Genomic DNA, 24014 nt, shown 5'->3' with positions numbered 1-24014 from the left:
AATAGGTTAAATGTTTTAATATAATAACAAACGCTTTTCATTTAGTTTTCGCAGCAGACCACTCTATGATGTAAACATAAGCACACAGGAAGTGATCACGTCGCCGCTTTAAATAGTTAATCTGCGTTAGCGCTTATAATACAAATATCCTAATACTTGGTTAATATTCAAGTCGCGAAATGTAAATGGAGTATTGGTGGCGCTTTTTGAATGGTTATTTATTGGATTTTATGGGCGAAATTGTGGAGCTCCCATGGGCTCCACTATAAGCAGACTTTTATTTATATTTATTTAAAATTTAGAATGCATTGAAAAAAATCCATCCATCGTCATGTCTTTTATAATGCTTGTAAAAAATAGGCAAAACTCCCAAAAAAGTGCAGTTCCCCTTTAAAACAGTGGTCATCAACCTTTTCGAAGCTCAAGATCCCTGGCCTTAGCCAAAAACCAAAAGCAAGATTTACCCCAGCGTCAACTATATATATATATATATATATATATATATATATATATATATATATATATATATATATATATATATATATATATATATATATATATATATATATATATATATATATATATATGTATATATATATATATGTATATATATATATATATATGTATATATATACATATATATATATGTATATATATACATATATATATATATATATATATATATATATATATATATATATATATATATATATATATATATATATATATATATATATATATATATATATATATATATATATATTCCTATGTATATATTACTATTATTAAACATTTTAATATAAAAAAATACATGTCATGTCTGTGATTATGTTTTGTTTTATTCATGTTCGGTTTTGGTTTTGGACTTTTTGTGCACTTTTATTTGTCACCATAGCAACCATTAGTTTCACCTGGTTCACATCGTCATGTCACGCACCTGTTCACATTTAGAGTCACGCACCTGTTTTGACTGATCATGTCACTATATAAGTTTTTCTGTTTCTGTTGTTCGTCCTGGCGACATCACACTCCTGTCACTCTGTTCACCCTCATGATCCATGCTGCTCTTTTTTATGCCCCTCTTCTCATGTCAAGTAAGTTTTGTTATTGTTCATAGTTTTTTTGCCTTTGTGCTATAGTGTTTTATTTTCATAGCCACGTTTTGTACTTCCGCCTTTGTGCACGCTTTTTGTTAATTCCCTTTTGAGTTAAAATATTAAACATGTCCTCACCTGAACGCCACGTATGGTCCAATTCATTTGCACCACTGGAGAACCAACCACGCCACAGACCAAGTCTTGACAGATGTCGCCAGCAAAAAAGTTCTCCAGCAAGTTTGGACGAAGGAACGTGGGAGGTCCTGCGCGCCATGGAAGCCGAGACACTTCGCTATTCCCCCATGGAGTGCAAGGACCTCATGTGGGGTCCGACCGGCAAACTGGTGCCGATCAGCTCCGTTTGGCCCGGGGACGTTGGCGTGTCATCCCTGTCCCGGAAGCGCCGCTCCAGACCAAGAACGTCAGGGAAGGTGAGCGGACAGCACGCGGCGCTCCCGCAAGCTCCTCCCCCTCCGGTCGGAAATGGGCCGCAGCCTGCCCGGCTTACCCAGGATGACATCACAGACCAGGATTTTTTTTTTTCTAAATTATTTTTCTTTTGATCACCCGCCTCCAACCAAGGACTCTAAAAACATGATAAGACATTACCAGGACGTATTTTTAGAAATCAGATCCTGTCAAGCCAAGCCACCCAAATTTCATGCCCCGCCCCCCCAAGACTCAAGCCACGCCCATGCCACATGTTTCTTTTTTTTCACCCACTCAATCCCAGGTACAAAAAGAAAGACATTTTGGACAATTTATAGGGGAGGATTTTACCCCCCTCCTGACCTCCCTCCACCCACCCAAGAAAACGGTTCCAGACCGCGTCTGGTATCCGCTCCTTGAGGGGGGGGCTAGGGCAGGCAATTGTTCAGGTGGGGTGGGTCAGCATCGCCATGCCAAGCCACAGCCTCCAGCTCGGCCACCACCACCCGTCTTTCTCACGCCAAGCCACAGCCTCCAGCACGACCACCACCACCAGTCTTTCGGCCTGCCAAGCCGCAACCCCAAGCTCCACCACGCCCAGCTCCACGCCAAGCGCCGCCAGTCGCAGCTCCACGCCAAGCGCCGCCAGTCGCAGCTCCACGCCAAGCGCCGCCAGTTGCAGCTCCACGCCGCCAAGTGCCGCCAGTCGCAGTTCCACGACGCCAAGTGCCGCCAGTCGCAGCTCCACGACGCCAAGTGCCGCCAGTCGCAGCTCCACGACGCCAAGTGCCGCCTGTCGCAGCTCCACGACGCCAAGACCCCCCACGCCAAGACCAAGTCCAAGACCAACCATGCCAAGACCAAGTCCAAGACCAACCATGCCAAGACCATGTCCAAGACCAACCATGCCAAGTCTAAGTCCAAGACCAACCATGCCAAATCCAACCATGCCAAGACCAACCATGCCAAGACCAACCATGGCCACGCCAAGCTTCGCCACCTGCTTCATCTGCAGTTTCCACGTCTGCCACGATGACGACGCATCCACCTCGTCTGCCATGGATGTGGCCAGTCCATGGGCGTCCGCCACGCCAGGTACGCCGCCCTCCTCGTCGGCCACGGATGTGGCCACTACCTGGTCGCCCACCTCGTCAGGTACAGCGGCGGTCTACGCGTCGCCGCCACCTGATCCTGCCCCGGTGGATTCTGGGACACCTGGTCTGGCGACCCACCGCCATGTCCCCCTCCCGCCCTCCCATGACTCTCGATCCTGCCTTGTTTTGTTTGTTTTGGACATCTGGGATCTGTCCGTAAGGGTGGGGCTCTGTCATGTCTGTGATTATTTTTTGTTTTAGTCATGTTCGGTTTTGGTTTTGGACTTTTTGTGCACTTTTATTTGTCACCATAGCAACCATTAGTTTCACCTGTTTCACATCGTCATGTCACGCACCTGTTCACATTTAGAGTCACGCACCTGTTTTCACTGATCATGTCACTATATAAGTTTTTCTGTTTCTGTTGTTCGTCCTGGCGACATCACACTCCTGCCACTCTGTTCACCCTCATGATCCATGCTGCTCTTTTTTATGCCCCTCTTCTCATGTCAAGTAAGTTTTGTTATTGTTCATAGTTTTTTGCCTTTGTGCTATAGTGTTTTATTTTCATAGCCACGTTTTGTACTTCCGCCTTTGTGCGCGCTTTTTGTTAATCCCCTTTTGAGTTAAAATATTAAACATGTCCTCACCTGCACGCCACGTATGGTCCAATTCATTTGCACCACTGGAGAACCAACCACGCCACAGACCAAGTCTTGACAAGACAAAGCTTTGTGGTTTTCATTGTGCTTCTTCAGGTTTTCTAAATTTTTGCTGTTTTCTTTTTTATTTGCAATGTGCCTGGCCAATGACAAACGAGTCACGAGCCACAGATGTCCTCTGTGCTGCACTTTGAGCACCCCTGCTGTAGAAGTTAACTGTTTAGACCCGAGTCATCTTACGTCAGCGCCGGAAGTAGTAAAATCAGCTGTTCACCTGTCGGGTTTTTTCCTTTGTCAAAAAGAGGGAATAAAGGGGAAAGTCATTTTTAGCTGCCACCTTGTTTATCACATATTACTGCCTTTGCATATATCAATGTTTACTTTTGTAAATAATAGGGCTGCAACTCACGATTATTTTAATATTCGATTAGTCAATGATTATTTTAAAGATTAGTCGGTTAGTAAATCGCATACATATTTAATTTTAGGCATGTGTTTACTAACAACAAAGATCACTAATCATTAATCATTAATATTTATTTTTACTGTACCTGCTGCTCATTCAGCTGTGACAAAAATTAAAATGACTTTTAAAATGTTGTCTATTTAAAAGAAAGGAAAGGCACACTGTTAAAAAAACAATTAACCTCGTCTATTTATAAATAAAATAAAAAACAGTTAAAATAGCAGCATTGAAAACAAACAAAACACAAAATCTAACTTAATAATAAGAGGAAATGTTCTCACACTTTACATGTTATCACTGGCGATGTGGTTGCGAGTGGCGGTGCTGTCCTATTTCCGCCCAGAAAAACATGAGTGATGAAATCATGACTATAAATAATTGTCGGCGACAAATTTTAGTCAACATTGTCGACAAATGTCGACAATGTTGACTAATTGTTGCAGCCCTATTATATAAATCAACACAAAATCCGTACAGTGGAGCAGTGTTCATGGACACTAACTAGTATTTGGCTTGCTGGCTTCCTGTTGCAGTCGAGCGATAATGAAAATGACGGTGAGCTCCGTGACCGACGGACGGGCCTTGGCCCGACAGCGGTGTGGCCCGACAGCGGTGTGTCCCGACGGGCTGCTCGCCTTTATGGAACCTTACAGTTTGTGGAAGACGTGCCAGAACTTCCATCAGAGCATCGCATTGCTGGAGAGAGAAAGCCGGTTGATTTCCGCCCAGAAAGTGGGGGTGCCTTTCTAATAATGCATCCCCAAAATGCAAGTCCTCGCATGCAGGAGGATGCTAGAAAATGTCCGATGTGTTCCAACAGTCAGCCTTCATGCATTGTTGCAGCTCGATGATCTTTGTACATGTAATGCCATGCGCGTTTGCGAAACGAGCGGGTGAAGCGCCCCGCCTTGCTCGGAGTATGTGGGCACAGTCTTGAGAGAGCAGGATGTGAGGCTTAAGAGAGAGAGGCAAGGTGTGCGGGCGTGTTTAGCGGTTAAAATGCGTGCCTGTCGGCGGGTCTGTTGGCCACTCTCCAGGTGGTGGTGTCAATGATGTCATATCAATACTTTTTTTTTTTCTAATATTGACCGGTAGCGTCCCAAAAATCGACTGGGTTGGCAACCCCTTCCTTAAAACATTCACATTTTGCACAATGAGATGTGCTGTAGCCCAAGCATGGGATACAGTGTACACATTTTTGTATGTAAAATACATAATTGCAGAGTTTTTTAAAATTTGCATTAAAGGAGCCATATGTAATAATTTCATGTCAAGTCATTATTAAATGGCCCTGATATGTCAAAAGGCATTAATAAACCATGTACTTTTGATGAAAAATTATACCTATCTGCAATTATTGCGATTCATTTTGAGTTAAATATGAACAAAATGCGATTAATCGCGATTCAATATTTTAATCGTTTTACAGTCCTAATAAATAACATTAAACATGGGGTAAACAAGTACCTGTTCCAAGTCCAAGTCTGATACCACCAATGCAGTGAGGGTTTCGCCGGTCGTGATTCCACACTGTAATCTCCACACAGGCTTCCCCGAGGTCATCTGGTCGTAAACCGTCATACGTCATAGTGTGGTTAAACATAGGGTTGACTGTTCTCTTCACCACACGGCTCTTTTGTTGGCTTTTGCCACTTACATCAGGAAGTACAGTGCTGCAGATGCAAATGACAGTATTGAGTTAGAAAAAAAAATTAAGTAACCAGTTTCCAATTTTAACTACAATCAGTCATAAATTGTAAACAAATTCTAAGTGGGCGTCAATGTAGGCACAGTAATGTGTTAGGGGAATATTTTCCAACTTAAAGCAGGGTGGAATGCATAGGGAGTCTCACTCTTGACTGACTTTGTTCTGTTCAAGGACAAAACATAATGAGTACACTCTTTGCAAATACGCGAGCATAGGGCCTGATCTACTAAGATCCAAAAACCACGTGCTAAACAGCGTGTACAAGCTATAAAATAGCATGTATTATTAGTTGGCGTGTTGCGTGAGGTCTCCTAACATCACACATACTAGTCATAATTGGTGCAGACTTCCTTATTTAAATGAGGCTTTTGTGCATTCTTGCGGCTTTCACCATGGAAACACTCATTTACAGCATGATCTTGTTATCATGCTCTTACCTGTGGCATGTTGCTGTTTTCAAACAAGCAGGAGACATGTACTACTTTTTGTGGGCATTTTAGAAGGATGGATGCATGGATGGATCTTTATTGTCACTGCACAACTACAACAAAATGTTGTTTTCAACACAAACCCGTTCAAGATTAGACAAATAAACATTGTACGGGGAACGGAACAGGAATGGTGATGGGTCGCCACATGGCGCCCCGTAAAAGGTGGGAACAAGGTTGACGCTGGAGCAGGATCAGTAAAAAAAAGTCTCTTTTTTCTGGCTTGGCACTTGGTGGAGGCGGTCGCTTTTTACTCCCTCTCTGTCTCTCCCTGCTTGCTCTCTATGTCTTGTATTGTCTATACTTCTTAGGAGCCTCTTCCTCTGTGCTGTCCTCTAAATCTAAACACCTAACATGGAATTGATAAGCTGGACTCTCAACTCAATTAACAAAATCTTCTCGACGAGGAAAAGAGGTTCTGGGGAGCCTGGCTGCCCTGACGGAACAATTGCTGCGGGGTACGTGAGAGACTCCTGGGAGAAATGGAGAATCATGTGCCTCTCAGTGTGCTTTCTGTAGAGGACGTGGAAGACATCTACCTATTTGGAACCGTGATCGCAGGGCATCTGCTGATTGGGCTGGGCCATACTTGCCAACACTCCCGAATTTTCCAGGGGACTCCCGAATTTCAGTGCCTCTCCCGAAAATCTCCCGGGACAACCATTCTCCCGAATTTCTCCCGATTTCCAGTCGGACAACAGCACACCCCCTCCAGGTCCGTGCGGACCTGAGTGAGGACAGCCTGTCGTCACTTCCGCTTGGCCTACGGTTTACGTTGTATTGCGCACCCTGACGGCAAGTGTGGGAGTCGGTTCTGAAGTATGAAGTAAAGAGACGTAACTTCATCACCTCGCCTGGTTATTGACTCCAAACCAGAATATTACATTGCCCATACCTATGCTCCTTCAAAGGCTTTGCTACTGGCTGCAAAGCATTGCACTTTCAAATACAACAATGAGTAGAGAGGAGTGTTATATGTGTGTATATGTGTAAATAAATGAACACTGAAATTCAAGTATTTAATTTATTTATATGTAGATATATATATAATAAAATATATATATACAGTATATATATAGCTAGAATTCACTGAAAGTCAAGTATTTATTTTATTTATATATATAAGAAATACTTGAATTTCAGTGAATTCTAGCTATAAATATACTCCTACCCCCTTAACCCTGCCCACCCCGACCCCACCCACCTGAACCCCCCCCCCCCCCCCCCCCCCCCCCCCCCAATCTCCCAAATTTGGAGGTCTCAAGGTTGGCAAGTATGGGCTGGGCATTGCTTTGGTGTATCGTCAAATTTGGAAGACAATGGCAGCCGTTCAAGGAGCCCAAAGGATGCCCGACGCAATGGAAGGCATGAGTCGAGCTGTGGGAACACAGACTGTGGCAATTTCTGAACTGAATAATAAGTTGGATCACATCATTGAGAGGCTTACTGAAATGCAAAAATTGATCTTGAGGGCCAGCACAGACGATTAGATCAGACGAGCAAAATGTCTGCTCGCTTGGAAAACAACAATCCTTATCTACGATTTGACTCCCTTAAATGGCCTTGACGCTGCTCATAACTGAAGAAGGCTGTTCTGAAAACATCCCCCGAGGACACTTTTGACCTCCCTCATTCCTTCAACAACACCTAGGAGTTGAACTTTGCTCGTAATCCCTGCAGAGCGACTCCAGGCCTATAGACACAACAACACTACACCCTGGACAATGGGCATATGCACACACATACCCCTAACCCCACCCCACGCCTTCACCACCGCTTGAATCCCTTAGGGGCGGTGGACGGCGAGGCAGCGCTTTAGATAGCAGCAGCCTACCACCGTAGCCCCCATTCCCTCCCCTCTGTTGCAAGTTTTGTGGATTCTATGTAACATGTTAATGTGTGCTTATGGCTATTGAGTTTTTTTTTGCTTGGCCTCAGTCCGGACCCTCTCCCCAGGATCCCAGTCTGAGACTTTTTTTTTTTTAATCATCCACCCAGTGTTTACCTTTTTCCCACCTTTCTAAGTTGGCTGACCCGTCAGCGGTCCTGTTATGTCTCCCTGTAATGTATGTCTGTTCTTGAATGGGATTGTGCGGAAAATCAGAATTTCCCCTCAGGGATTAATAAAGTATTTCTGATTCTGATTCTGATTGAGGGGGCCCAGTCTGGAGGGAGAAAAAACTTAATAGCAAAGCACATATACATATTACAACATACCAGTCAAGACTTGCAACAAAGGGTGAGGGGAAGGGCATCAGGCTGCCAGCCACTACGCTGATTTGTCTATCATACCACATGGGGTGAATCGTCAAAGGCGTGGGATGGGGGGTTGGGTACGCGTGTGTGTGGCGTGTATTTTTCATGTGTGTAAGCCTGCAGCGTGTCCGTGATCTAACTGCTGTCGCTAACGCGATAGCACAGCCAGTCAATCCGAAGTCAACAACAACAGGTGTGTGTCCATGAGAGACAGGAAAGGAATTTGTTGTGTCTTCACTGCACTGAGCTCTGGGAGAGTCTCAAAGCCAGGGAAACAATCCAGATTAAGATGTTTGTGTTTGCAAGCGAAAACAATTAGCTTTTCACTCTTGTTTATTTCTGGTCCTCAACTTCACCAACAGAGCAGTCGGCATAACCAAGATGTCGCCAAAAGTTTGCAATATAGTCCAAATTTGAAAAGACTGAGTGCCCACAATTTTGCTTACATTCTTCAATCATTTGTAGCAGCATTAGGGTACTTTGAATGGCTGCCAGCATCTTCAAATTTGTTGAACAATGCTTACTCCAATCAGCAGATATCCTGTTGTCATAATTCCGAATAGGTAGATATCTTCAACGTCCTCGAGTGTGTGTGTGTGTGTGTGTGTGTGTCCAAAACACACACTTTGGTTAACTTTCGGTTTTATTGGACAATGCCCAAACAACTCCACAAGGGAAGGACAGCAAGGAGAACAAAAGAGAACGCGCCAGACTTTGTACGGCACAGTCTTTTCACCAGCGCTGGTATTGCTACTGTTTGTAATCATTCCATTTGTAGAATAAATTATTGAACTTCAATTCTAGTCTCATTGCCTTATTCAGACCAGCCATTTGAACAAAATAACCAGGGAGGACGTTGCCCTTTAAAAGGGGATATACAAACAAATGCATTATCAGGAGGTTGGTATCTGCATAAACTGTACAGTACCGTCACCATAGTGTGTATGAGGTGACTTAGAAGTGTTTTTTCTTAGTGTTTGAAGGAAGAGAAGCGCCGTATAGTCTCAGTTTATAAAGACCAGCGCCTCATTTATAAAACTGCATGAATTCGATCCCAAAACATTGCATAATCAGTGAATAGCTCAGAATTTACATATGCAAGAACCTATATATAATCAATAAAACTTTGTGGCAAACAGTTTTCTCCTTGAAAGTCTCACCTGCAGTGAACATAACTATTTCCCGAATTGGATCATGCAGCTCATTTTTCAACCTTGAGCAGTAATATACTGATGAGTGAGTTTGCTCTCTGACACAAGTTCTCTTTCCTTGGCAGCAGCAGACGCTGCCAGTGTAAATATGTATGGTATATCCTAGGGGTGTGAAGATACACTAATTTCACGGAACGGTACACGTTATTGGGTACACGAGAACGAGACAATATTTTTCCATTAATTTCAAGTAGGGGGTGACGTGTAGGGTGGTAGAGTTGAGACAATTTCAGAATGCCTGACAGCGCCCATGTTTATAAGAAAACTACAATGAAAAGGCATATGACTGGATAGGAGACTCTTTTCATTTGGCTGGGTCATAAAACAAGTCTTTGACGTATGTTATAACTTTGCATGCAAGCCCTACTCCTGAGCTTTTAATTAATAAACTTCTATCCATCCATCCAACTTGATTCGACAAATAAAAACAAAAATGAAAAATCACAAAAGTTAAAATTAGGTACATTTGTGGGGTTTTCTGCATCTCTGATATTGCAGCTGTCAGGTATATCACTGATTCGGCTGTATTGTCTTATCTCTGGGCTGCAATACAGTGTGTCCGGAGTAATTTTCTGTTGCATCTTAAGAGTCCATAATTGACAGTTTAGCTGCTTCCGAGCAGAACGCAGATGAAGGAGAGTAACCTCTCCCCCACCATGCCCGCCTTTGCGGTCGAGTCACAGGGTACACAATGGCTAAAGGGGTGTTCACACATTGCCGTTTTACATGGTGGTTCAAATCGGTTCAGCAATTGACATGTCATCGGCATGCGACTGTCAATTGTTTTTGTTTGCGGATGACTCTGCCCTGCTGGTATCCGGCAAGGACAAGTCATAGGTGGAGAAAATCCTCAGTGCTGAGCTGTGTAGAACTTGCACCTGGCTCGCTGACAACAAGCTATCCATACACTTGGGTAAAACAGAATCCATCCTGTTTGGGTCCCACATCAACCTTAAGAAAGTCAATGACTTCACCAGAAAAGTGGGTGACATTGTTATCACCAGGAAAGATGAGGTCACCTACCTAGGTTCCATTCTAGAGGCTAACCTTTCCTGTGATAAAATGGCAACCAAGGTAATCAGAAAGGTTAACCAACGAACACGATTTCTCTACAGAATCTCCTCTCTGGTCAACAAAAGCACCTTGAGGATTCTGGCGGGAACTCTCGTTCAACCCTTTTTCGATTACGCATGCACCTCCTGGTACCCTAGCACCTCCAAAACCCTCAAAACTAAACTCAAAACATCTCAGAACAAGCTAGTCAGGTTACTTCTAGACCTCCACCCCAGATCCCACCTCACTCCTACCCACTTCTCTGAAGTGGGCTGGCTCAAGGTGGAGGACAGAGTTAAACAACTTGCACTGAGCCTAGTCTATAAAATCCACTACACCTCCCTGATACCGAAGTACATGTTAAACTACTTCCTTAACGTAAATGACCGCCATAACCACAACACCAGGGGGAGCTCCACTAACCACGTTAAACCCAGATTCCGAACTAACAAAGGTCTTAACTCATTCTCTTTCTATGCCACATCAATGTGGAATGCGCTCCTCCTTCAAAACCGCAATAAAAGTTCACCTCCAGGCAGCTACAACCCTAAACTAACACCTTCCCCGGATTGCTAATAATCAAATGTAAACCATCAAATGCAGATACTTTTTCTTATGCCTTCTGATCTCTCTCTCTCTCTCTCTCTCTCTCTCTCTCTCTCTCTCTCTCTCTCTCTCTCTCTCTCTCTCTCTCTCTCTCTCTCTCTCTCTCTCTCTCTCTATGTCCACTGTCATATATGTTGCATATATATGTATGTATGTGCTGCTGTTGCTTTAAGGACGTTGCGACAGCTGCCGTACAGGAGGTGCGTTGCTAGCGTGGTTGTTATGTTTTTGCGGTGAGTCGTAAAAGTGTTCGTCACATGTTTGTACCCTGCTATAATCTGAGTAAAGTTATTCATTGGATATACCTTTTGTTTTTTTGAACTTTATTACATGGTGTCAGAAGTAACAGACTATCACGTCGCTGCAAGAAAATGGCCAAGTTCAATCCTCCGGATAGTTTTGCGTTCGACCAACCAAATGAATGGGGAGATTGGAAACAACGTTTCCAACGGTATCGCATAGCAACAAAATTAGCAAAGGAGGACGGCGAAGTACAAGTCAGTTGCCTGATATATGCTATGGGTCCAGAGGCTGAAAACATTTTCAAGTCGTTCACGTTGTCAGAGGATGATCAGAAAAAGTTTGACATTGTGTTAGGAAAATACGACGAGTACTTTTATCCCAAACGGAACGTGATCCACGAGCGCGCATGTTTCTACCAGAGAGGACAGCGGCCCGGTGAGAAAGTTGAAATGTTTATCAGAGCTCTTTATGATTTATCCGAACACTGTGACTTTGGAGCAGCGAGGGACGACCACATCCGTGACCGCATAGTTGTGGCTATTGTGGACAAAGACTTGTCGCGCAAACTGCAGCTGGAGGCAGGTTTGACGCTAACCCAAACTATACAGACTGTTCGCCAGTCCGAAGAGGTGAATGCACAAGTGCACCAGCAACAAGGAGAGGCGTGCACGGCGGTGCAGGAGATCGCCCGCGGACGTGGGGAATTTGCATATAGAGGAAAACAACAGTGCAGAAATAAAAAGGAAAGTGGACAGCAAGAAGCACCAAAAATGCCTAAATGTGGCAGATGTGGAAAAATACAGCACAAAGACCATGAAAGGTGTCCAGCTCTGAAATCGACATGCCACAAATGCAAAAAGGTGGGTCACTGGGAAATTAAATGTCATACAAAGGCAGTCAGAGAAGTGACAGAGACAGAGCCTGTCTCACAGACTCCATACTTTCTAGGCGCAGTCAGCAATATAAACAAAAATAATGACAAGTGGACTGTAAAGATTGTAATTGGAGTGACACCAGTTACATTTAAAATTGATACTGGGGCAGATCTAAATATTATGGAAGAAGATACATTCAACATGTTATGCCCTAAACAGCAACTGGTGCAGTCAAATATCCCACTGATGAGCAGTCCTGGGGGTCAGCTGATATGTGTGGGGAAGTTTCAAGCTAATGCAAAGTACAAAGAGAAGCACTACTCATTCCCAGTGTATGTCATCCGCAGCTTAACTGCAAACAACCTGCTGGGCAGAGACTCAGCATGTGCAATGAGGCTGGTAAAGCGCATTGAAGAAGTGTACAGTGCATTTGGAGAACATGGAACTCTCAAAACAGACCCAGTTAAAATACTTTTAAAGGACAATGCTGAGCCATATGCACTGTATACAGCCCGCAGGGTACCACTGCCTCTCATACAGAAGGTCAAAGAGGAGCTACTGCGTATGGAGAAAAATGCTGTAATTGAAAAAGTGACTGATCCTACAGACTGGTGTGCACCGATGGTACCAGTTGCAAGAAAGAACAACAAAGTGCGCATCTGCGTTGACCTGAAGAGGCTAAACGATTCCGTAAGGAGAGAGAGGTACGTCCTCCCAACTGCTGAGGAAATAACTGCAAAGCTGAGTGGCGCTACAATGTTTACATCACTAGACGCTACCTCAGGGTTTTGGCAGATACCCCTAGATCCCGAAAGCAGTAAGTTAACTACCTTCATAACACCCTTCGGGAGATACTCTTTTAAGCGGCTCCCATTCGGCATCACAAGTGCTCCAGAAATCTTCCAACGGAAAATGGCGGAGACTCTGAATGGCTTGGATGGAGTAGCTGTTTACATGGATGACATCCTGGTGTATGGAAACACTCCAGAACAGCACGACCAGCATCTAACAAAGGTGCTGGAGAGAGTCAAGTCAGCTAAACAGAGACAAGTGTGTGTTCAGACAGAAGCAACTTAACTTCCTTGGCCAGGTGATTGACAAAACAGGTGTGAAACCGGATCCCAATAAAGTCAAAGCAATCAGAGAGCTACCACCACCACAGAACGTACAGGAACTCAGACGTGTCCTTGGAATGTTCACGTTCCTGGGAAAATATATCCCAAATCTGTCAACAGTGGGCCAGCCACTTTATGAACTGTTGAGATCCCAAACCGAATGGATGTGGGACCATGCACAGCAGGAGGCGTTCCAGCGCATCAAGGACATCCTGTCTACTTCTCCAGTTCTAAAGTTCTACGACGTGAATCGACCTACAACAGTGTCGGCTGATGCTAGTAGCTACGGCATCGGCGGAGTGCTGCTGCAACTACACGATGGAGACTGGAAGCCAGTCGCTTATTGCTCACATCGTCTGTCTGAGGCGGAAACCAGATACGCCTAGATCGAAAAGGAGTGCCTGGCAAGCGTCTGGGCGTGTGAAAGGTTTGAGAAGTACCTTGTGGGCCTTGAGAACTTTAGGCTAGTCACTGATCACAAGCCCTTGGTGCCGCTAATGAACAAGAAAGATTTGGATAATGTTCCGATACGGTGCAAGAGACTGTTAATGAGACTAATGAGATTCAAGCCAACCGCCGAATATGCACCAGGAAAGACTTTGACTGTAGCGGACACCCTGTCGCGTAGTCCACTGCAGAACGTGACAGAGGTGACCGACACTCACTCAGATGTGGAATGTTATATTGCAGCCGTTGTTGACAACATGCCAGCTACACCACAAAAGCTTGGGACCATAAGAGCAGCCACAGCAGCTGACAGCAACTTGCAGATGGTGCTTAAATGTGTCAAGTCAGGATGGCCGGACTATGTGGCTGATGTTGCACTAGCCATCAGAGACTATTACCCTATAAGGAGTGAACTGTCGGAGTACAACGGAATCATCACAAGAGGATGTTGCATGATAATCCCAGGCTCTCTAAGAGCAGATGTCCTGGATCGAATCCATGATGGAAATCAAGGACTGTCAAAATGCAGAGAGCGGGCTAACACTTCAGTGTGGTGGCCTGGCATCTCAGCTGAAATCAAGCAGAAAATCCAGACCTGGCGCTTCCGGTTTGGGCAAGATGGAGTAGACACGTGTTGAGTCTCCCTCCCACAACTTTTTACATTGCCACTCTTTTAAAACTCCATAAACAAAGCCAGCGAGCGGGTGAATATATTACTCCGGAGTTGCAACCGGCAAGAAATGCCAACTCACTCGACGAAGCGGAACGCCAGAGATACCGGGGCCGGACCTAGCTCTTCCGACGGAGGTGCCAGTGAAGTCAGCATGTCGGCTATAGCTAGTCTTCTGGAAGAAAACCGCCAGGCTTTCTACACGGACTTCAGGACAGCAATTTCTACACTCGAGACAAAGATTGATAAGGTACACACCAAGGTCTCTGAACACTCTCAGAAAATTACCTCACTCGAAGAAAATGCTACTTTGCAAGACGAACGCCTGCTAGCACTGGAAGCAACATGTGCTAAGCTAACGGACATCGAGGCTAAGCTACGGGCTAAAGTTAGCGACCTCGTATCCCGGAGTCGGCGAAACAACATCCAAGTGATCGGCATACCAGAGTCCGTGGAGGGGCCACGTCCAACTACCTTTTTTGCGGAACTACTGAAGGAGATTTTTGACGAGGATTTCTTTGAATCACCGCCGGAGTGCGACCGGGCCCATCGAACACTCGCTAGCAAGCCGAAGCCAGACCAGAGACCGAGGCCCGTTCTGATACGGCTACACAAGTACCAGGTGAAGGAGAGAATTATCCGCGAGGCCAGGGCCAGGAGAGGCAAGCTACAATACCGAGGGTACCCCGTCGCCATCTTCGAGGACTACGCACCTGAAGTGGTGGAACAACGCCAAAAATACCGCGATGTGATGTCGGAGCTCTACCAAATGGGCCTATGACCAGCATTACTGTTCCCGGCCAGGCTTGTCATAGTAACGAAGGATGGTGGTAAGAAGAGACTCGGATCGGTTACAGAGGCTGAGGACTTCTTGACATCAATCCGCACGCAAGATACCTGATGGGCTTGGACGGCTATTTACCACTACAATACGGCTGGACATGACAACAATTTGCACCTGGACTGTGCAGCTCCTGAAATAAAAACTGTAAGTTCAAACTTTTTCAGAGGCCTGACTTATGACAACTTTGCATTCACTGTGGACATTGTGGGCCTTTGTTTGTTTTGCTGTTCTAAGCCCTGACCACCATTTTAGACGTGTGCTCATAATAGGAAGCAATGTTTGAGTGTTGCAATTTACACACTGGCTAACGGTGGTCACATAATTTCCAACATGGATGGTCGTAACTATTTTTGTTTTGTTTGTTTGTTCCGCTCCGTACTGGGCGTTCTTTCTTCTTTTTCCTGAGGGGCCAAGCTATTTGTAACACATTTTGATTATGCATCCTAATTTGTTTTAATCTGAACTAGTCATTCATATGCACATTATGAGGCACTCCTTGGTCCAAAAAACATCACTAAAGCTACTGGTGCAGTGCACTGTACATTTTGGTATGTGCCTTGTTTGTTTATTTCGGTTTAATATTTCCTATATTACTATACACTCAGGTTGGGATGCGTCTCATGAATGTAGGCTCACTTTAAATTCTTATTTCGCTTTATGGAGTTCATTACTGCTACTGTAAGGGAGGAGACTCCGGAAGTTAATATTAGTCAAGTTAGGCTAAGTAAGAGCGAGAGAGCTCAGATAAGGTTCTTATTTAGGGTGGGTAGTAAGGGTAATTGCATTCTAATCTGTTGGGGTTTGTTGAAATGTGTCTTTCTGTCATTACTAGTTTGGTGTTTCGTACTATTTTGTTATTTTTATTTTTTTGCTGCTATGTCTTCCCTCTCTCCCTCCTGTCCCTCCCCGTGGGGTCTAAGGCGTGTCACACAGATTTACTGTTGGGGTCTAATAGATGGCGGATGCTGGTAGGATGACGAGTGGCGGAGTACGTATCATCTCTTGGAACACCAAAGGCATGAACAACGCTGTCAAAATTGGTAAAGTCTTAACTCGGCTGCAGCATCTTAAAGGGGACATTATGTTTCTGCAAGAAACACACCTGAAGACATCAGAAATTCTCCGTATTAAGAGGTCTTGGATGAGCCACTTATTCCATTCCAAATTTTCTGCTAGGGCTAGAGGTTCGGCCATAATTATCCATAAGCGTGTTATGTTTGAGCCAGCAGACGTTATAGAAGATAATGAAGGTCGCTATGTTGTGGTTTCGGGCACGTTACAGAACACACCCGTAATTTTAGTCTCTGTGTATGCACCTAACTGGGATGATGACACTTTTTTCACAAGACTTTTTGCTAGGATCCCCAACGTCCATAGCCACCGCATAATCGTAGGCGGGGATTTTAACTTAGTCCAGGATGCGATTCTTGATTGATCCTCCCATACTCGAAATACACTATCCAAAGCAGCAGAGGCTGTGTCATCTTATGCAAACCAAGTAGGACTTTCAGATCCCTGGAGATTCAGGAACCCGCATGGGAAGGCATTTTCATTCTTCTCGCACGTTCACCATTCGTTTTCCCGTATTGATTTCTTTTTAATAGATAACAATCTCTTGCATTGTATTAACGCATGCGACTACCACCCGATAGCCGTCTCTGACCACGCGCCAATCTCAGTCGACATTAAATTTCGCAAGGTGTAACCGGCCGCACAATGTGGAGGTTCAGCTCTCACTTGCTCTCGGACATTAAGTTCAAAGATTTTGTTGAAACAGAAATTCGTACCTATATTGAGTTTAATGACACCCCTGACATTGAAAATAGCATCTTGTGGGAAGCACTTAAGGCTACTGTCCGGGGACAGGTGATTGCTTATATTTCCAGGATGAGGAGGACTGAGAGGGCTAGGCTGACGGAAATTGCTAAAGAACTCCTCGACCTCGACAATGTATACGCTGTCTGTCCATCTCCAACCCTGTATAAAAAACGTATTCTGCTACATTCGGAACATGACCTGCTTATGACGCACATAGTAGAAAGACAACTGCGACAATCCAAACAATGCTTCTATGAACATGGAGACAAGGCCGGCCGACTTTTAGCTCAACGGGCCAGGGCTGCTTGCGCATCGCGGTCGATTCCCAAAATTAGACTACCCGATGGTAGTTATACTTCTGATCCAGTTGATATTAATAGGTGTTTTTCTGAATTTTACACTAAATTATATACTTCTGAATGTTCTTCTATCTCCGCGATTTGCCCCAACCCCCTCGATTCATTAACATATCCTTGCATTGATGTAAACATTGCCAGGGAGCTTGGTAGACCCATTTCCTCGTCAGAAATACAGGAGGCAATTCGATCTATGCAAAATGGAAAGTCGCCCGGCCCTGATGGCTTCACAGTTGAATTTTACAAGGCTTACTCATTACTGTTATCCCCCATTTTAGCAAGAATGTTCAATGATTCCTTCAACGCCGGCCGCTTACCAGGGACTCTGTCAGAGGCTTCCATTTCATTACTTTTTAAGAAAGACAGGGATGCTACCTCTTGTGGTAACTACAGACCGATCTCACTTTTGAACATGGACTGCAAGATTCTGGCGAAAGTTCTCTCTATATGTCTTCAAACCGTGATGCCCTCAATATTTTCGGCCGATCAGACAGGCTTCACGCTGGGGAGGCATCCATTCTTCAATACCAGAAGATTGTTGAACATAGTTCTCTCTCCGCCATCTGATACTCCGGAGGTTGTGGTGGCGCTGGATGCGGAGAAGGCGTTCGATAGGGTGGAGTGGGGCTATTTATTTTTTATTATGGAGAAATTTGGTTTTGATCCTAAATTTATTTCTTGGGTTAGAGTCCTGTACGAGACTCTGCTTGCCTCCATACATACTAACGGCATCCGTTCAGCCTACTTCCCTCTCCAGCGTGGGACCCGGCAGGGATGTCCGCTTTTACCCTTGCTGTTTAATATAGCCATTGAACCGCTTGCTATTTGGCTTAAGAATTCGGAGGAATTTAAGGGTATCACTCGTTTCGGTCGGGTTCATAAGCTCTCCCTATATGCCGATGATCTTCTGTTGTTCGTTTCGGACCCGTTGTCCTCGCTTCCCCATATACTATCGATTCTAGATCAGTTCGGTTGTTTGTCAGGGTACAAACTGAATATTCAGAAAAGCGAACTATTTTTTGTGAATAATTTGGCAAGGTCACTCCCGCGCTCACAATTTCCCCTTTAGGATCTCGGAGGACGGTTTTAAATATCTGGGCGTGTTTGTCTCGAATTCTCCCACAGAGCTGTTTCAAGCACTGTTAGACAAATGTAAATCGGACTTGTCCAGGTGGGCTGCCCTCCCCCTATCCCTGGTTGGCCGCATTAACCTCATAAAAAAGATTTTACTTCCGAAATTTTTATATCTCTTTCAACACATCCCTATATGTCTCAACAAATCATTTTTTGTTGGCCTTGATCAGCAACTTCTTGCTTTCATTTGGCAAAACAGGCCAGCCCGCCTTAGGAAAGCCATTCTACAGCTCCCTAAGACAGAGGGTGGTCTAGCACTTCCAAACTTTAGAAATTATTTTTGGGCCTGCAATATTAATAAACTTCTGTACTGGGTCCGCTGCGACTCCCCAGCCGCCTGTCCACCTTGGGCTCACATAGAGGTGGCATCGTCTAATGGTTCCCTGCACGCAGTGATTTGCTCACAGCTACCCTTATGTTCATTGGGGACCTCCCTAAACCCAGTTGTTAAAAATACTATTAAAATTTGGACTCAATTTAGGAAACATCATGGCCTACACAAAACTTCCAGCGGTGCTCCGATTTTGAACAATCCCGCCTTTATCCCTGCCTGCTCTGATTCCGCGTTTCGCACCTGGTCGACTAACGGCCTTAAAATTCTCAACGACCTGTACCACGATGGAGTGTTCTCTTCCTTCGCTTCTCTGTCAACAAGATACAATATACCTAATACACATTTCTTTCGATACCTTCAAATAAGGCATTTTATTAAAAAACAATTTCCTCATTTTCCCAACCGCCCCCCAGAAGCAGAAATTGATCGGTTTCTCTCCTTTGACTCTGACAAACGACGTTTGATATCTGTAATATATAATGAAATCGGCCTTCTGAATCCACTTAACACTTCACCTGCCAGAGAATCCTGGGATCATGACCTTGGGGCACCTATACCTGACGGGCGGTGGAGAGAAGCTTTGAGGCTGGTGCATTCATCATCTATATGCGCTAGGCATGGCCTAATACAATGTAAGATACTACATAAAGCACATTTCACTAATGCTAGACTGGCTAAAATATACCCCAACCATAGCGACGCTTGTAACCGCTGTAGACAATCCCCAGCTGACCATTTGCATATGTTCTGGAAGTGCCCAAAACTCTCAAGTTTTTGGTCGGCTATTTTTGACACTGTCGGGCAGGCCCTTGATAGGACAATAACACCTAGCCCGCTGACTGCCCTTTTTGGCGTTCTGCAGGTGGACGGTTAACCTGCAACCGCTCGTCATGTCATTGCGTTAACGACTCTGCTGGCTAGGCGTACAATTCTTTTTAAATGGAAGCTTGCGTCTCCGCCGAGCCATAACAGTTGGATACAAGATGTCTTGCGGTGTCTGCAATTAGAGAAGCTTCGGTTCTCGCAGAAAGCATCTGTGGCATCTTTCCATAAAACTTGGGGCCCCCTCCTGGACCTTATTAGGGACAAGCTTGACATCACCCCAAACGATTCGAGTAACACAACTTAGACAGAACTGACCGCTGAAGACCCCCCCCCCCCCCCCACCCTCATTCCTTGTGTTTATTTACTTTTACGTTATATTTTATTGTATATCTTATGTATTATTTATTTATTTATTTTATCTGATTTACTCTTTATTTACCTTAATATAGTTTGTTAGATTGAAGCTAAGTTTGCATATATTCATGTGTGTCTATATTTGTTGTGGGCACTAGGCGACAATTATCTTGGGAATTAAGTGGGTGGGTATTGTAAGGGATGGGGTTTATTATGTTACATATTGAAAAATGTGCAGATACTCCAACTTGCTGTTGCCATGATTCATCATGCTGCATTGTCTGCAAAATTCAATAAAAATATTTGGAAAAAAAAGAAAAGAAAATCCAGACCTGTCAGGTTTGTCATGAGATGAGACCCACACAGCGCAAAGAGCCCCTCATCTCGACCCCTCTACCTGACCGGCCCTGGAAGAGAATTGCTATTGACTTATGTGATCATAACAAACATACTTACCTCGTAGTGTCAGACTACCTTTCCAGGTTCCTCGAGATACTCCACATGCCTACAACCACTGCCTCACAGGTGGTGTTGAAGCTAAAAGCAGTATTTGCCAGATTCGGTTGCCCAGACCAAGTAATTAGTGATAATGGGCCCCAGTTCACATGTGAGGAGTTCCGAGAGTTCGCTAGAGAGTATGACTTTGAGCACATTACCTCAAGTCCCCATCATCCACAAGGAAACGGACATGCTGAGAGAGGAGTCCAAATTGCAAAGACTATTCTAAAACAAAAAGATCCTCTATTCGCTCTCATGTGCTACCGCTCTACACCCTGCACCTCCACTGGTGCAAGCCCAGCTGAACTGCTTATGGGCAGGAAGATAAAAACAACACTTCCAACACTTGAGAAAAACCTACTTCCTAGATGGCCTAACCTGAAAACCGTCAGGAGCAAAGATGCAGAAGAGAAGGAGAAACACGCGTTCTACTTCAACCTCCGACATGGAGCAAAGCCCCTGCCGTTGCTGAGACCTGGTGATCCTGTCCGCGTCAAACTGGACAATCAGCACGCCTGGGGAACACCCGCTGTCATCACCGCTGACTGCGCAACGCCAAGATCATACATCATCGAGACTCAACAGGGGGCGACATTGAGGCGCAACCGTCGTCACCTGCAACATGTTCCTGAGCCAACTGGAGACACAGCAACTCTACCTCCAGGTGGACAGCTACATGACACTGCTACACAGCAGCCTTCCCCTGTCATTACTACTGACACTGTTTCACCGACACTCAATGCCCGTCCACCTCCTGCAAAAGATGGACTGTACACACGCTCGGGCAGACTGATAAAACCTGTGGGCAAACTGTCTCTGTGAAATTGAGAGACTTACAAAAAAAAAAAAGGATGTGAAACAGATACGTTAAATGTTGTGCTTTGATGCTGCTGTTGTTTTGTTGTTCTGAGCAGATTGAATATTGCTTGATTATTATTATTGATTGATTATTGATGATAGGTGATCTTGTTTTCGAAAACATTGGAAAGAAAAACAAAAGTAAAAAAAAGGGAGATGTCATATATGTTGCATATATATATGTATGTGCTGCTGTTGCTTTAAGGACGTTGCGACAGCTGCCGTAAAGGAGGTGCGTTGCTAGCGTGGTTGTTATGTTTTTGCAGTGAGTCGTAAAAGTGTTCGTCACATGTTTGTACCCTGCTATAATCTGAGTAAAGTTATTCATTGGATATACCTTTTGTTTTTTTTAACTTTATTACTTGCTGTCCATATCCTACCCCCCCCCCCCCCCGCCCCCTCCACACCCCTGATTGTAAATAATGTGAATAATTCAACGTGATTATCTTGTGTGATGACTGTATTATGATGATAGTATATATGATAGTATATATCTGTATCATGAATCAATTTAAGTGGACCCTGTGGCAAATGCAAGAAACACAGCGTTGTTTCTTTGAGGTCTTTATTGTAAGACTGCCAACATAAGAATGCACAAACAAACACAATATGCACTTTTATAGTGTGCCCAAGAACGTACATAAAACCACACCCATTCTGCTGAGTGTGAGCATGGTCCTAGTGCCCGCCACACAGCCCCCCCCCGAACACCCAGACAGCAAGTTATGGGGAAAAAGAAAACCTGTCAGGGGGCCTCACTCGCCTGCCGTAACGGCTACAATGTCCATCCCGCGAAGCGGGTGTGCCTTGTGGAGCAGAACAAACATCAGGCGAAAGACATTCAACCCGAACAGATTTTGGGGGGCGACCTCGGCGGGGGACTTGGCCCGGCAGTATTTCTTCACCTGCAACACAATGCGCCGGTTTAAGTCTGTCCAGAGAAACGCATTCCCTGCGCCCGCCCATATCCAGCACAAAGTTTTTAGGACCGCGTTCCAGCACCCTAAATGGGCCATCGTAAGGCGGTTGGAGGGGCGAACGGTGGGCGTCGTGACGTACGAAGACAAAACGGGCAGATTTAAGCTCCGATGGCACAAACGACTTAGGGAAACAGTGGTGAATCGGGCCGGGAGCCAAGGACCCCCTCGACAAAAAGGGAAACGGTCGCGGGGTACAACCCTCAGGTAAAAATTCCCCCGGAACGCGGAGTGGCTGACCGAACACCAATTCAGCGGGGGCCGCTGCAAGATCCTCTTTAGGGGCTGAGCGCAACCCGAGCATAACCCAAGGTAAACGGTCAATCCAATTGCTATCAACGAGCGCCGCACGCAAAGCCGCCTTAAGCGACCGGTGAAAACGTTCACATAAGCCGTTAGCTTGGGGATGGTAGGCTGTAGTACGGTGCACCTGCACACCCAAGGACTGGGCCAACGCTGACCAAAGCTCTGACACAAACTGGGATCCCCTGTCCGAGGTGATATCAGATGGCGTGCCAAAACGCGCAACCCAGGCTGACAGAAACGCGCGAGCAACGTCTACCGAGGCAGTGGAGGAAAGAGGAACCGCTTCCGGCCATCTGGTGGTACGATCTACCATCGTTAGCAAATGTGTATAACCCTGCGACGGAGGGAGGGGCCCAACTAAGTCTACATGCACGTGGTCAAACCGCCTGACCGGAATCGGAAATGGTTCGAGGGCCGCCTTTGTGTGCCGGTGGACCATGGCGCGCTGACATGCCACGCATGCGGCTGCCCACTGCCTAACATCCTTCCTAAGGCCAGGCCAAACAAACTTGGCACCAACCAACTTGACGGAAGCCCGAACGCCAGGGTGCGACAGGGAGTGTATTGCGTCAAAAACCCGGCGGCGCCAGTCTACCGGAACAACCGGTCGAGGGCGGCCAGTGGAAACATCGCAGAGGAGGGCGGGACCGCCATCCTGAACTACCACCTCCTCGAGCACTAGCGCTGTACCGTCAGTTTTGAGTGCGCGGATGTCGGGGTCGTCGGGCTGGTCAGCGGCCATTCCCGAAAAATCTAAACCGAGCTGCACGGGGCACACGAGTACGCGTGAGAGACAGTCAGCCACAGGGTTGGCCTTACCGGCCACATGCTGAATGTCCGTAGTGAACTCAGAGATGGCCGACAAGTGACGCTGCTGACGGGCTGACCAAGGCTCTGTGACCTTTGACATGGCAAACGTCAGGGGTTTGTGATCAACAAAAGCCGTGAAGGACCGACCTTCCAACAGAAAACGAAAATGGCGTGTTGCAAGATACAGTGCCAACAACTCTCGGTCAAATACACTGTACTTCCGCTCGTTATCTCGCAGTTTACGACTGAAGAACGCAAGGGGCTGCCATACATTCGCCACCCGCTGCTCAACTACAGCGCCCACGGCGACATCAGACGCGTCCGTTGTCAAAGCCACGGGCGCCGCGGAAACAGGGTGGGCGAGGAGAGCAGCCTCTGCGAGCGCGGATTTAGCCCTATGAAAAGCTTGGACTCGCTGAGGAGACCATTCGAGGGAATCGCTTGCCTTTTTGTTCCGTAGGGCACCCTAAAGAGCCTGCA

At 45.5% G+C, this 24014-nt stretch overlaps 1 protein-coding gene across 2 annotated transcripts in view; it reads right to left on the bottom strand.

Moving 5' to 3' along the window:
- sytl2a (synaptotagmin-like 2a) overlaps positions 1-24014 on the bottom strand; it is an 87296-nt gene that overhangs the window by 3800 nt on the left and 59482 nt on the right. The window contains exon 17 of one of the 2 annotated variants that reach the window (XM_062048263.1): positions 5216-5421. The exons of the other annotated variant lie outside the window; for it this stretch is intronic. Coding sequence (XP_061904247.1) covers positions 5216-5421 — 206 coding nt within the window. The remainder of the gene's footprint in view (positions 1-5215; positions 5422-24014) is intronic. 2 annotated transcript variants of the gene reach the window in all.

Source organism: Entelurus aequoreus, linkage group LG05, assembly GCF_033978785.1.
Source record: "Entelurus aequoreus isolate RoL-2023_Sb linkage group LG05, RoL_Eaeq_v1.1, whole genome shotgun sequence".
Lineage (NCBI taxonomy): Eukaryota > Metazoa > Chordata > Actinopteri > Syngnathiformes > Syngnathidae > Entelurus > Entelurus aequoreus.
Note: the sequence above shows the minus strand (reverse complement) of the source record. Positions and strands in the feature narration are given on the sequence as shown.